General features: G+C 41.1%; 1 protein-coding gene across 1 annotated transcript in view; it reads right to left on the bottom strand.

The window, feature by feature from the left end:
* LOC121522351 (transmembrane protein FAM155A) overlaps positions 1-12,141 on the bottom strand; it is a 154,096-nt gene extending 141,955 nt beyond the window's left edge. The window contains exon 1 of the mRNA XM_041806593.1: positions 11,419-12,141. Coding sequence (XP_041662527.1) covers positions 11,419-12,141 — 723 coding nt within the window. The remainder of the gene's footprint in view (positions 1-11,418) is intronic.
* Positions 12,142-13,555: the final 1,414 nt, after the last annotated feature.

The raw sequence follows: 13,555 nt of genomic DNA, 5'->3' as shown, positions 1-13,555 counted from the left end.
AAACTAAACAATACTGCATGAAAACTAAAACGCCTGAATCTTGAAGATGAATCAAGAGCAAAATCTGCTGCATAAAAGCTAACAGGTTTTTCTTCTTAAGTCAGAAAGACGCTGAGCATTTAATGTAGCTGTAGCCCGTCTCTTGTGTTTAATGCATTTTATGTGGAGTCAATAATCAATGGCAGCCTTTTCTCTTCTCTCTAGCCACTTCTCTCTTTTCACTTTGTCACAGAAAATCAAACATAACACATCACCCACTCATCAAACCATTCGACCGAGCACACCAGTGAGACGGAGGAGAGGAGGGACAGAAAGCAAAAAGTGTGCATTTGTAAATGTCATAATATTTATGTCGTAGATCTAACTGAATTTGTTGCATTAAATGTAATGCAACGTTTATGTCATTCTGAGAAAAGCTGCAACGGCCTGTGATACACGGCTGCATGCAGTTTGGTTCTGAACACAGTCACATGCATATCTTTGACTTTTTCAGCTAACCTAAACAGTACCCACGCAGCAGGCAGAGGACAGAACTCCTCCATATTTTTTTTACTGAATGAGAGAGAGGACTTTCTTTCAGAGCAGTAGCCTGCAGGGGAAAAAATGGAGGAAAATATGTAGGGAAAGAAATGGGTGTGGATGTGCTGATTGGAGCCGAGGTCCGGGGGCAGCTAAAGAAGGGAGCCGTACCATCTTATTGTGCCATGCAGACTGGGAATAGAAGGAGACGAGGAGGCGTTTCCATGGGAGTGCTGCTGTGTTCTTCTCCAACAGACACATTCCCTTATCTCCTGCCTGGGGAGAAACAAACACTGGCGGCTCACATGAAGGGGAGTTTCCCTGGATCTATTTGAACTGCATAGAGAAGCAACACAGGCCTAATTGAATTTGAGGGAGAGAGAAAAGTGCAGGGCTGGCAGGAAGGCCGTGCTGTCTGTTGTGTTGATAGCAGAGAAATGTGTGCATTATGTTATGTGTCAAAGCTTACTGTCATTTCATTTCCATAAAAACGCCTGTTTGAATAAATATGTATGCACAACACCCATTTATTTAAAGCAAAATGTAACAGAAACATATGCTGAGTCAGTATGTTTTCTTACTGTGTTACTACCTCTGAATATCCAGTCAGATCCAACTCTCTATATACAACAGACTAAAAACTAAAAAAATTGTGAAGGTAATATCAAAGAAGGGCTCCTATATTAACATGCAACTTGGCCTGTTAAGATGTTTTTGATTGAAATAGCTTTTGATTTCAGTAAAAATGACCCCCTAATGCTGCAAATATGACAAATGATCATTTTCTGTTCTTTACAACCAATATAATGTTCTGAAACTCTACTGTGCATAATAATTTGGAATGTGAGTCTGTCTATGACTGTGTGATTTCAAACATAACCATTTAGTGGGTGGAGCCAAACACCATTATGCTGATTATTTCTTTTTACTGCCAATTTCATCGGTGTAACCTCTGTATAAAGCATCTCACCTGAGGTAGAGATGTTCCACTGAATATCAGCACTGCTTTGATTCAGAGGTAGGCACAAGGCTTCATAAAATCTTACACAATCTGGAAGATTACAGATCACAATTTTGAGCATGATAATGTTTAATTCAAAACTTGTTTATATATTAATACATCTATGGCTGTAATGTGATAGGACTCTGAAATGCTTGATTGTTGTTTATCCATACAAAAATTGGGTTTGCCCAAGGCCAGTTCTCTCAACAAATTTTAGATTTTTTTCATTCGTCCCAATATTTAAGACTCTTAAGAGAACCGTTTGTTGACTTTGTTGATCCCTTTAGTTAGCATCTAGCACCGTTAGCAGGCCAAAACCTTTGACTCAGTGGGAAATGTCTCAAAAATAATTGATGGATATTTGAAAATGTTTGACTAAACCCACCTATCAATTTTTAAGCCATCCAAGGTAAGGAGTCCTTGTTAGAAGTACATAGGCCCTACAATTGGACAATGTTTAACTGCTGAGAAATGATATGTGATAGAACTGAGAGGCTCACAAGAGCTCAGAGTGACCTTGTAGTGTTATTGTTTTTTCCACTGCAGTCTCAAAGATCAATTTCATCACTTAACTGCTATAAAATTTGACACTCTCAAAATGAATCACTGTTACTTTGTTAAAATCATGTTTTTATTTTTCATGACAAAGGAGTGGAAGCACTACAGGGTCTCTGCAGTAATCACACACGGTTGATCTTTGGGCCTGCTATGCTTGATTCATCTTGAGGAGAAGATGAATGGGTAAAAATGAATCCAGTCACAAAATATATAATCAAACAGCAGTTGTCTTTCAAAAGCAAAGAGCAGAATTTGAACAGGATTAAAATCAAGTTGTTTTACATGACTGAACATAGCTGGTGCATGCTACTTTTAGACATTTTTCTAAGACTATTTGCTAATAATCACTGTTTTATGTTCAACATGAATAATGCTGAATGGTTTCTTTTTAAGTCTGCAGCATGGTTGACAATCCTAAGACAGATTTGTCACTTTGTGAGACAGTAAAGTTAATCTTTTTCCACATAAACTGGAATATAAATAATACAATACTGACTTCTAGAAGGTAAATAGGCTTGTTTTTATCAGTCAAGATTTATATTTGTGATAAATGATCCTGTTTGAATCAATAAAGTTTAATCTAATTTTCATCCTAAGCATACTCCATCATGGTTTGTCTCGTTTCTTCTCTATTTTAAAGAGCAAACAATCAGACGATCATCACTGTAAGTTCAAACATAGTACTAGGCAGTATAATTGAATAGACTCTGGATTGAATAGCCTTGAAGAAACATAGAGTGATTGGGGACAGCGTAAACAGAGGAGCACAGAGTCCGGGTGAAGCAGCACAGTTGGCTGAGTGTGGACAAGCCTGTAATTGAAGTGAAGGAAAGAGCCTTAACCTAGATCAGTATCTATCACTCCAGCAAGAAAAGAGAGCTCAACACCCACATATATCAAGACAGGGACAGGAAGAGAGAGAGAAACCAAGGCCCCGGATGGGGAGTGAGTCTGTAAAGAGGAGGGAGTGTGGGGTCGAGGTTGTGTACAGACAGATACTGGACACATGTGTACGTGTGGCGTTGGATCCTCAGAGCCCTGACACAGATGGGAGGAAGACAAAGAGGGAGGATGTGAAAAGAGAGAGAACAAGAGACAATGACAGATAGAGAGAGAGAGAGGAGATCAACATGTTGAGATAGAGCCCTGGAGACAGAGCCACCAGAGAAGCAGAGAATTATGGGAGTGCAAATTAAATTACACCGGAAGGGACAGTCAGGTCTGGACCTGCAGGAAACACTGCACATGGGGCTCTTTGTGAGTATCTGTGTGTGGTTGGACATATGCATGTGTGTGCTGTAAACAGGTACAAAGAGAGATCAAAAGGCAGAAAAAAACGAAAAGAATAAAAAATGCATTGCATCACACTGGATCCTGTCATATTGTACTGTGTTATATGGCATCATTTCACACTGTATCCTTTTGTATAGTATCAAAATGCATTGTTTTGCATAGTACCTAACCTTATAGAATCATAATATATCATATCATGTCATATGCCGTATTGTGTTGTACTGTGTGGTACCATTTTGTACTGTACCATATTATATCATATGGTTTCAATGCATATCAAATAATTTTGTATTGTATTAAATAGGGATGTATGCATTTTTGACCTCGATCCTAATCCCATTTTTTAATATTGACTATCCTCCAGTTCCCAAGTCCCGATAATGATACTCATATTTGCCTAGCTTAAACCTGAAACAACATGAGTTTAAAAAAATGCAAATTCAAATAACCTCAGTTCCACTTTAAAGTGTTGAAACGGCTTCAGTAGTCACAATAAAAAATACATTCAATAAATGAATTTGAAATGTTACAGTCCCCCTTATATTAATAATTAGCTTGACTATTTAAAGGTCACATATTATGCAAAATGCACTTTTTCCAGCTTTTCTAACAATTGTCCACAATCTCCCCCAAGAATCAGAAAAATCTACCCCCCCCCTTCCAGAAAATTTGTGCTGATACCAGACATTCTCAGGTTTTCCCCTCATGATGTCATGTGGGGAGTTAGCCCCGCCCCCAGGTTCGGTTGGCCCTACCAAATTACCAAATTGGAAGAAAGTTGGAAGAAGTTTTTAGACACAAATCCAATGCTGGAGTGTTTTTTTTGGGTTTTTTTTTTTGCAACATACTTCACAGGCATGTTTTGGGGACCTCTGAGACCAAAATAAACTTGTCTTTAAAGGGTAAAATATGTGACCTTTAAGTCACAACAAAAACTGAAGTGAAAACATCCCAGCTCCACTTTAAAGTGGTGCAAACAGATTGACTTGAATTGGCACAGGATCACATTCAAAACAATCCCTGTTAAAATGCAGCAGCTTAATCTGAGGCATTGTGCAATTTCTACTGCTCAACAGTAGCTGCTATAGAACTTTTTACTCCCTCACTCTTAACTTAAAATAAAGTGATGGTTCTTGTTTAGGAAAACCAGCATCTCCATCACCTATTCTGAGATCTTTTTGCCTGGTATTTATCTTTCCTCTTTAAGTCCAGAGTTGCTACAGTGTAGCAGCCTTCTCCTATGTCGCAATAGTGAAGTTATCACATTCCATTGCATACTTTGTCCAGAGATGTTGGACCAAATTGGTAGTATTAAGCGCAGCCTTGCTGCTACCAACTTGCAAAACAGTTGTGTTATAGATGCTATAAGTGGCTGTTTGACTGTTTTCAATCACAAATTTGAAGTATTTCCATACCACTGACATTTTAGCCATAGGACTGCTAATGTGGCTGATGCTTTGTTGTCTTACTTGCGCTTACGGCCTGGTGCAAATTGCACTCACTTTACGACAGCTGATGTAAATGATCAGCTGGGCTGATAGGATCAAATTGCTGATCTCTGAGAAATGCTTAAATCAGCTCCGATGCGATACACGCGATCAGACTCAGGACACACCTGGTATCATATCACACTGTTCATATAGTACCTAAAGTCGATCATATGGTAACAGATCACATTATACTGCACTAATAAACTGCTGTTATCACTGTAAAAACTAAATTTCAGACTCATATTGACTTAGCATTGCCAATTTAGCTGGAAGTTAGAGTAGATATTACGTCTAGATGTGCTGCCGTCTAAGGATATGTGTAGTCGAATCTAATTGGTCAGATTTTGTCAATAGTTGACCAGTTGTTATATGTCTTTTTTTCTCATTTATCTAGTTTGCAGGATGATAGATCAACCACATAGTTAACTCTTAATTCTTCAGATCTAGATCAACAATTTATTCTATAATTGGACTAAATCCATCCTTTTTTGTCACCTGTTAAGTCTGTCTTATGGTGACCTCATAACCATATGCCCATTGTTAGGATAAGAATTTTCTTGTCATGCATTTATCAAATAACCTTTGAGCTTGTATCAGTATATGGACTTTTTAATGAGAAGAGCCATTCTCTGTGTTGATACATGAAAGCTAACATAGCAGCATGGGCTAAAGTTAGGAGGAGTGCACCTGCTGTTCTCAGTCCAGATAAGGAATGCCATCAAGAAAAGTCACATGTTTGGTTTTCTCCTCTGTATGCTATTCTTGAGATGTCTGAAAGTGAAACTCTCTGTTCTATACTAAGGAGATTAATCAAAAGAGCTCTAACTATTTTCAGAACTGCCTTATAAGTATTAATAATTTTACATTTATGCCATGATCAGCTATGAAGGATGGTTTATTGGAGAAACCAGAAATCTCTGTAAAAATAGACATGTAACACCCCCATATAGCTGGAATGGAATAATCCTTTTTTAATTAGCAGGTGTTCCACTGTGAGATTGGCAGTCAAATGAGGCTTTTTCAAACCAATCATCGAATATTCAGCTTTTTGTTTTGGGCTTATGTCATCTCAAAAAATGTCAAGTTTTCCAGTTTACAAAAATAACCCAATTAAAATAAAGAATACACATTAGAGTAAAGTTGATCCAAATATAAATGTTCAATTAGGACGACATTATACAAAATAACTACATGGAGCAGTCCCCTAACATTTAGAATGTACTTCATCATTCAGCACTGAATAAAAAGAAAACACCTTGTAGACAAAACAATTTGGAAATAAAAGTTCAGTTCACTTAAGGAGACAAGGCTGTTTGCCTGTAAAAGCGGTTTTCTATTTATAAAGAATACATATTTATCTCAACTAATCATCTCAGATTCAATCAACTGGAAATCTAAAGGCAGCCCTGACACTAGCTTTAAGCTCACACAATGAGTTTCTTGTGTTTATTCTGATGTCCCAGTTGGCCCAGGACAGTGCCAAGATCCTGATTCTACAGCAGCTAAATGCAATTCAGCGGGTGTTCATTTTGTCATCAGTTCCATCAAATTGCACTGTAGAAAGGTTGTCAGGGTAGCATTATTTTACATTTGGATTTGATTCTTGTCAAATGGATCACTGACAAACAAAAGTGTTAATGCATGTGTTGTTCACAGTATCTCAAGAACCATAAGACAGATCTCTGTGGAGTAATTTGTGATCTGAAGCTTTAATTTTTGCCGATCTTTGGATTGCTGCAGGTGTATATATACCTTCTAGAATATTTTTAATTCAGGTGCAAAGCGTGGTAATTATTCAGAGCTTTGATACCACAAATCCACATTGCTAAATCCATGATAATATGATTTCTTTTTAAATGTTTTCAAAAAAAAAAAAAATCAAACTTCGAGGTCTTACTATCAGTCCTCCCATTTTGCCACTGGAAGTAAAAGATGACAATTTCCTGTTTGCATGTTGGCCAATCACAAAGGTTTCCTCTATGGATAAGAGCAATAACCTTGCAAAGCAGATGGATACGCCTGTTTCCTTGTTTCTCACTGGCGAGCACTGAAAGGGGCAGCACTTTCAGGCGCAGCATAGTCGTGACGTTAACAAGCAGCAGCAAGAGCTGGTGCAGTTATGAGGAAGAGATTAGCGTGGATGCTGCTAAAGCACCAGTTTTATCAGAACTTGACAACATTTCTTTGTTAAAAGAAGAACAAAGAACAGCAGTGAGTTGTTGTTTTTTTTTTCAAAAACGATAAAAGTCGAGTACTTGGATGTCCATAGTCGCCATGTTTCGCATTATTCCTTAGTAGCTGCGCACGCGGAGCTCGATTACTGCTACGTCACGTGTTTTGTTGCTCTTATTGGCCCGTAGAGATGTGACAGACAGAGTGTTCATCCAATCACCCTCCGAGTTTTTTTTCAAATCCTCTGCCTTTTCTCAAACATTTCCTATTGAAGCTTTCCCAGATGGATGTGTGAAACACATCCATCTGGTGTGTCAGGTTATAAGAGCAACCTATCCGGGTACTTTGCCCAACGATGCAGACCCTGCCCCTTTCTGGGGGAAAACATTCCATAAAAATGAACAGCAGCAAATGGGAAATATTGGGTAATTAGGGATTTAAATGCTTAAAATATGAAAACCATGAGGTTAGATGGATATCGGGAGCCAAAATCCAATGGCCAGTGAGATAAACTTAGAATGTAGGACATTTATGTCATAAACAGACATCACATACCTTTTATGTGCAGGATCTGTTTTCTAATCTATGACCATACATTCTGAGGGCTTGGAAAGCAGGAAGGGACATTGCAATGTTTGTATCCATTGTGTTCTTGGTGGTAGCAACCAATCAGAGCCAGCCAAAGATCAACCAAAGACAAGATCTATCACTTCCTCTATGGCCCTAAATAATGAAAAGAGGATGTTGGTGCTCCTAAATTGGGATTAGTGCACTTTTTATGCAGTGGAATACCACATTCAAGTAACATGTGAATGGATTTAACTGAGATAAGTGAAAGTTTCTGTTGTGTACAGACAAGGCCTGTAGGAACAGAATGCAGATGTGAAAAGGCTTGGTCATTGTTGATCTGGTTGTGATTTGTATAAAGTTCTAAGAGAATCAATTTCCGTTTTGCTGTTTACTTGGTCTTTCTAGTCACATAACTTAAAAGTTTCATCAGACAACCTTGCAGCACACATCCTGATTGTTCAGGCTGTCTTGAAAAAATAGATGTTGTTAATTTTCTTGTGCTTCAAACGGTTGAGATCTTACAGGCATATTTGCATAAATGATACAGACAAAAACTGGCTTGGGGTTAAAAGGGTTAAAATTCCAATGCTACTTACAAAGTCAGAATCATGTAACAATGGTAATTTATTGTTTTTAGTTCTGAAACATTGCAAGCACACTTCTACACACCCTCTGGAATGCACAAAAAAAACATTTCTGTATGACAGCTGTCTTGAGAAACGCATGATTTTTTTTAAGTGACAGAAATTTTACCCTTTCAAATACATGTGAAGAAACTATCAGTATCGGTATCAAACAGAACGACACTGTTCACACTAACTATTCAATGATTCCACTCTGCCACATGATGTCATAAATGCCGATCAAAGTCCCTATAGATGTTGCAACTGCTTAGCCCACTATTCCAGAGGAAAGGTGGTTAGACAGACAACCCTAAAAACCCTTTTCCTTACAGAAGTATGAAGGGAAGCTCAGAGGCCAAAAACACTCCAAGCACTGAAAGGTCAATTACAATAGCTCTTTAAGAGCAGGGTAAGAATCAAACACTATCAACGTATGATGTTTTTAAAGATTTTTTTGTGCTTCTATGCCTTTAAGATAGTGGGTAGAAACTGGGAAGAGTGATAGTGTGGGGGTTACACATGGGAAAAGAGCAGGACTTGAACTCAGGCTGCTAACTTTGACTACAGCCTCAGTGCACGGACGATCAGAGCATCCTCTACATGATGTTTGATACTGCTTGAAAATATTATTGGGTAAATTTTTGCTTTCAGTCATCCGAAAACTGTCTAATTGCAAAAATATGCTTGCAACATTTCGGTACCTAAACATTGCAAACATATTTGAAGAACTGAGACAGTGTGGAGTCTACGTGCAGTTTTTGGTGGAAAATTTCTCTCCCATGGACCTTTTTATGAACTAGAAGTATGTTTTTGAAAGCTTTAGCTCTTTTTGATTCTACAGTTCATCAAAAATGACAGAGAATGTATCATCTAAAAACACATGCTATGTAAAAGTATTAAAGAACTGAAGATTTTGACAACCATATTGAAGTTTTAAAAGATCTGATGTGAACAAACTTTGAGTAAGTCAATAGAGCTTTAACTCAAGAAACGACCCCTCTCAAAATGTTTACAGTGAATGCTGCATAACTAAAATATAGCTAGATTCTCTGGCAGTAAAAGCACTCTCCATACACAATTCTGAATATAACTATCACGAAGTTAACCTACCCTCTAGATAGACTATTTCATATATCTATTGCATGGGATGGCATCTCCATTTGTTTTGCAAGGTTAGCTCACAGTTTGCACCCATAAAGATAAGTAGTGTCCTAATGCACATGTGCATGCTTGTGTTGATGTTGTAGGCTGCAAAGTTTTTTCTGAGAATCATCAACCTCATATGTAAGTAGCCCCTTTTTAATCTCACTGCTTGTCTTTTTCCAAATCTAATTCTGGAATATCAGCACACATCTCGAGTTTACCCAAATCACCTCATGATGTCACAGTTTCGATTAATTTAAAACCACTCTAAAGGAAGCTGCATAAAATACGCATGAAGACAACTGAAGAGGAGGGAGAAAAATAGCAATAATTATTATTTCAAGCTGTGTAACGTCTTTTTATTGTCCAGCAGAGTGGTTCTTCAAGGAGCAACGGTTTGCGATGCAAGCCTGGGGTGCTGTGCTTCCACAAAGGTCACACGAACGCTGGAGCAGATTAGCAATTCAGATTGGGCTAAAGGGGCTAAAAGGCTGCAGTAGCCCTGCCTGAGTCTGATTACATTAGCAAAGAGTAGGAGTGCAAATGCAAACCGCTGATTAGACAGCAGGAGAAGGAAGCAGCTAAGATGTTAAAGGACGCAGATTCATGCATGCATACCATTCACTCTCTGAACAACAGGAATAACAATAAGCTATGAGTCACAATAAACAAACACATAAACAGCACATGATTCCATTGTGATGGTTTATCCTCCCACTAACTATCATCCTCACACACACACAAACACATGGATTATCAGCACTCACAGTCCAGCTCCCTGACCATCTGCCCTTGTACAACATCCATCTTGGAGAAATGAGTTATGGCTGCTGGATCATTATGAGGGGCCGTTTTGAAGGAAGATTTCCTGCCTTCCTGTGATGCCTATTCCCTGTCATGTGTGGTGCCTTTATGGTGATGATGCAGCTTTGACAACTGGGAAATGTAAATGTTCAGGAAAATTGCTCAAACTGCTGTGCATTTGCATGAAAATGCAGTTGAAAAGTTATCTGCATGCACAAATCAAGCTTTACCTTGCATGCAACGTGAACATGCATGCACTCCATACAGCAGAGTGACATCCTGTATGTCCTTGTCAGTCTGCCTGCTGCATTTCTTAACCATTCTTTTCCGTACAAGCATTCCTTTGTTCATGTTTAAGCTGGGAAGTCTTGAGCATGCCTTGTTTTGCAAATGCTTAACGGAGATTTTTCTTTGCTTTCTGCACAGAGTGAGGTTTGTTTTTGTCCTTGTGTTGATGAAGTAATGTGCCAAAGCAGACCTCACAGCTAGGCTGAATAAAAGTGTGGATACAATTCCTGCAAAGCGAGAGAAAACAAGTATGTCCTTTGCAGGGCCTTCTGCAGGGCCTTTTCAGCACCACGGACAGCGGCTCAGCACGCCACACAGCTGACAGGGAAACACAGCCTCTGCAACAGGCCAGTGCACAACAAATGAAACAGATTGAAGTGTAATTCCAGCAGTGCATCCCCACCATGTTTCTGTTTACAGGCCAGTTTCTTTCTTTTTTTTTTCTCCAACACAGCCGAGTGGGCCTGGATGCCTGAAGTCACACTAAAGTAAAGCGTGTGGGTGTGTGTAGATGATGTAGACCTGGGTATATGCTGTGCTGTTGACATGCACATGTTGGAGATATGCACTGCTGTGTTAGTGGGGACTGGGAACAATGCAAAGCCTGGATTAGAGGTGCAGGAATCACTCGTGTGCTATTAACATTATTGGAATGAGCATCACTCAACAGCTCTCTTCCCCTGCAGAGCTGTGGTGCAAGCCTGACCCTTACTTGAAATGTCAAAGGTCTCTCTGACATTCACAGATCATGAAGTATTTAAGCAAGAGATGAAGCTAAGAGAGACGGACAAGAGAATGATGAAGACTTCAGGAGTCTGTTGACCTAAAGTAACAAAAAATAAATACCAATATACTGACAGATATGCCCAACGGTTGTCATGACGACAGTGAACCCACCCCCTTAAATGCACTTGTGATTGTGCATGTGCATGTGAGTGAGGCCTCATGGTCCTACCTTGCATTCCTCCATGCACGTCCTGACCGAGTATACATCCGTCTCGTATTTCTGAACCAGCAGCTCAAACTCCCGGTACTTGTCCTCTGCCTCCCGGTCCAGACGCTGATAAGCCCGGATACACTCGCTGCAGCCCTCCCCCGTGGTCATATTCAGGGTGCAATTCAAAGCGTCCAGACTCGTAAACCCGTTAAACAAATCCAAAAGTGAGTAGGAATTACAAAAAGAAAGGTACAAATCGCTCAGCTTCACGTACGCCAGCTGTGTCCCCTTGTCCCCTCCACCGGAGAGGCCCAGGCACACGGTCTGCGCGTCCGTGAAAGTAAAGCAGTCTTTGAACAGGCTGTCAGGGTGACAGGTGTCCATTCGCCACAGAGGTTTGGTAGAATTCCCTAGAAAAATAGCATCTTGCTCTCTGGCGAGGCGGCGGGGGTCGGGTGTTGTTGGGATAGGGTGATGGTGGAGGGACTTTCTGTGCTCGCCCATGTCCGTAGTGACGAGCCCCTCGTCCGGCCGCTTGTCTCGGGTTCGCGTCAGTTTGGCCTCGGCGCAGAACCACAAGTGATCAGAGAGCAGGACGGTGATGAAGAGCAGAGAGGCCAGCGACAGTCGCCATCTCTGGGCCCGCTCCGACTCGGTAAATGGCTTCTCGTTCTCTCGGGGTGCAAACCAGTATTTTAAGCCTTCATCATGCTGCCGACGCATCCAAGCACCCCTGGTCATATTTTAGGAGAGTGCTGCCCTGGCCGACTCCACCGCGGGGGCTGCTCTGCCACAATACTCATTGACTTGGGGGGAGATTGACTCCGGTTGGTTCTCCTCTGTAACGGTGGGGTGCCGTGCCTCCGCCGGTCCAGGGCGCTCCTCTTCTTGCGCCCGCGGCAATCCGTGCTATTCCGATCCAATTAGCGCGCCAGCACAGATTAAGCTTCGCGCTGCCGCATCCCGGCTCTCCATGGCTCTCCAGGGGGAAACGGCGTCCTCTTTGACCGCATGCCCCCCTTCTTCCTTTACCGTCCCTCCCCGGGTTTGTTCTCTCGTCGGGGGCGCGGGGAGACCAGCTGTTGCGAGCCTCTCGGTACTGATGTTGCGCGTCCGCCGCCCCTCGGTTGGCAGATTGACTTAAAGGAGAGCAACGAGCCCTTCCGATGCACGCAGGCTGCTTTCTCTGTCCCGTACCTGGGCGAAAAGTCTAGAATCCTTCCTCCCGGTGGCCATTGTCATCTTTGACCGCGGTTAAGTTGCCGCCATGTTCGTCTTGAAACACTTTTTCGGAGAGCTGGGTCTGTTTGCGTCATCTCCATCGTTGCGATAGCTCCATCGTTGCGCAGTGGCGGAGCTGCTTATTACCTATATGCACACAAACACACAGAGTCACACACTCGCACACACAAGAGGAGAGAGAGAGTGAGGGAGAGAGAGCACAGACACACAGAAAGGTGGTTAGGGTGTTTCTGATCTCCACTCAGCTCTTCATGAGTGAAAGAAATCGTCTTGGCAGCTCTAACGCACACTTTTAGCGACATCTTGCTTTTGGTGCAGGATAGACGCGAGCCTCTTCACAAGAATAACAATGCAGTTAAAACATCACACTCACTCTTTCATACAGTCATTAAAATGCATTGATCCTGCAGCATTAAAACACATAATCATGGCTTTTTCCTGCAGCCTAGAGGAGACAGAGTTGTAATTAAAAGGTGCTGAAAATGAAGCCTTTGACAGCACAACTGTCAGGCTTCAGTGCAAAGCAGCTGAACAAGCAAAACGTCTGCATGTACCTGCTTCCTTTAAGTGTATGTGTGTCCCATCTTATCAGCTGTGTTGTGTTTAGTCAGTGGGTTTAAACAAACAGGACGTACAGTATGGTCCTACAGTAAGGGCACTGAGTGTGGACAGAGAGAGAGGGAAGGAAGGAGCAGACAGGTAGTTTCTCTCAGGGCGCTGAAAGTAAATTACAGTATTTATCCTGCTCCTTAAAGCTACCAATCATTGTCAGTGCTCGTAGCTTGGAGTGTTGCTTAATGTTAATGGGCTGTAATGTTGGGGATAAGACAAGAGATGATTAGCTGATTAATTTGTGCTTAAAGCAAAGCTGGAGGCAGCTTATCTTACTATTTGTTGTAGGAGGAGGGGGAAG

Source organism: Cheilinus undulatus, linkage group 15 (assembly GCF_018320785.1).
Source record: "Cheilinus undulatus linkage group 15, ASM1832078v1, whole genome shotgun sequence".
Taxonomy (NCBI): Eukaryota; Metazoa; Chordata; class Actinopteri; order Labriformes; family Labridae; genus Cheilinus; species Cheilinus undulatus.
Note: the sequence above shows the minus strand (reverse complement) of the source record. Positions and strands in the feature narration are given on the sequence as shown.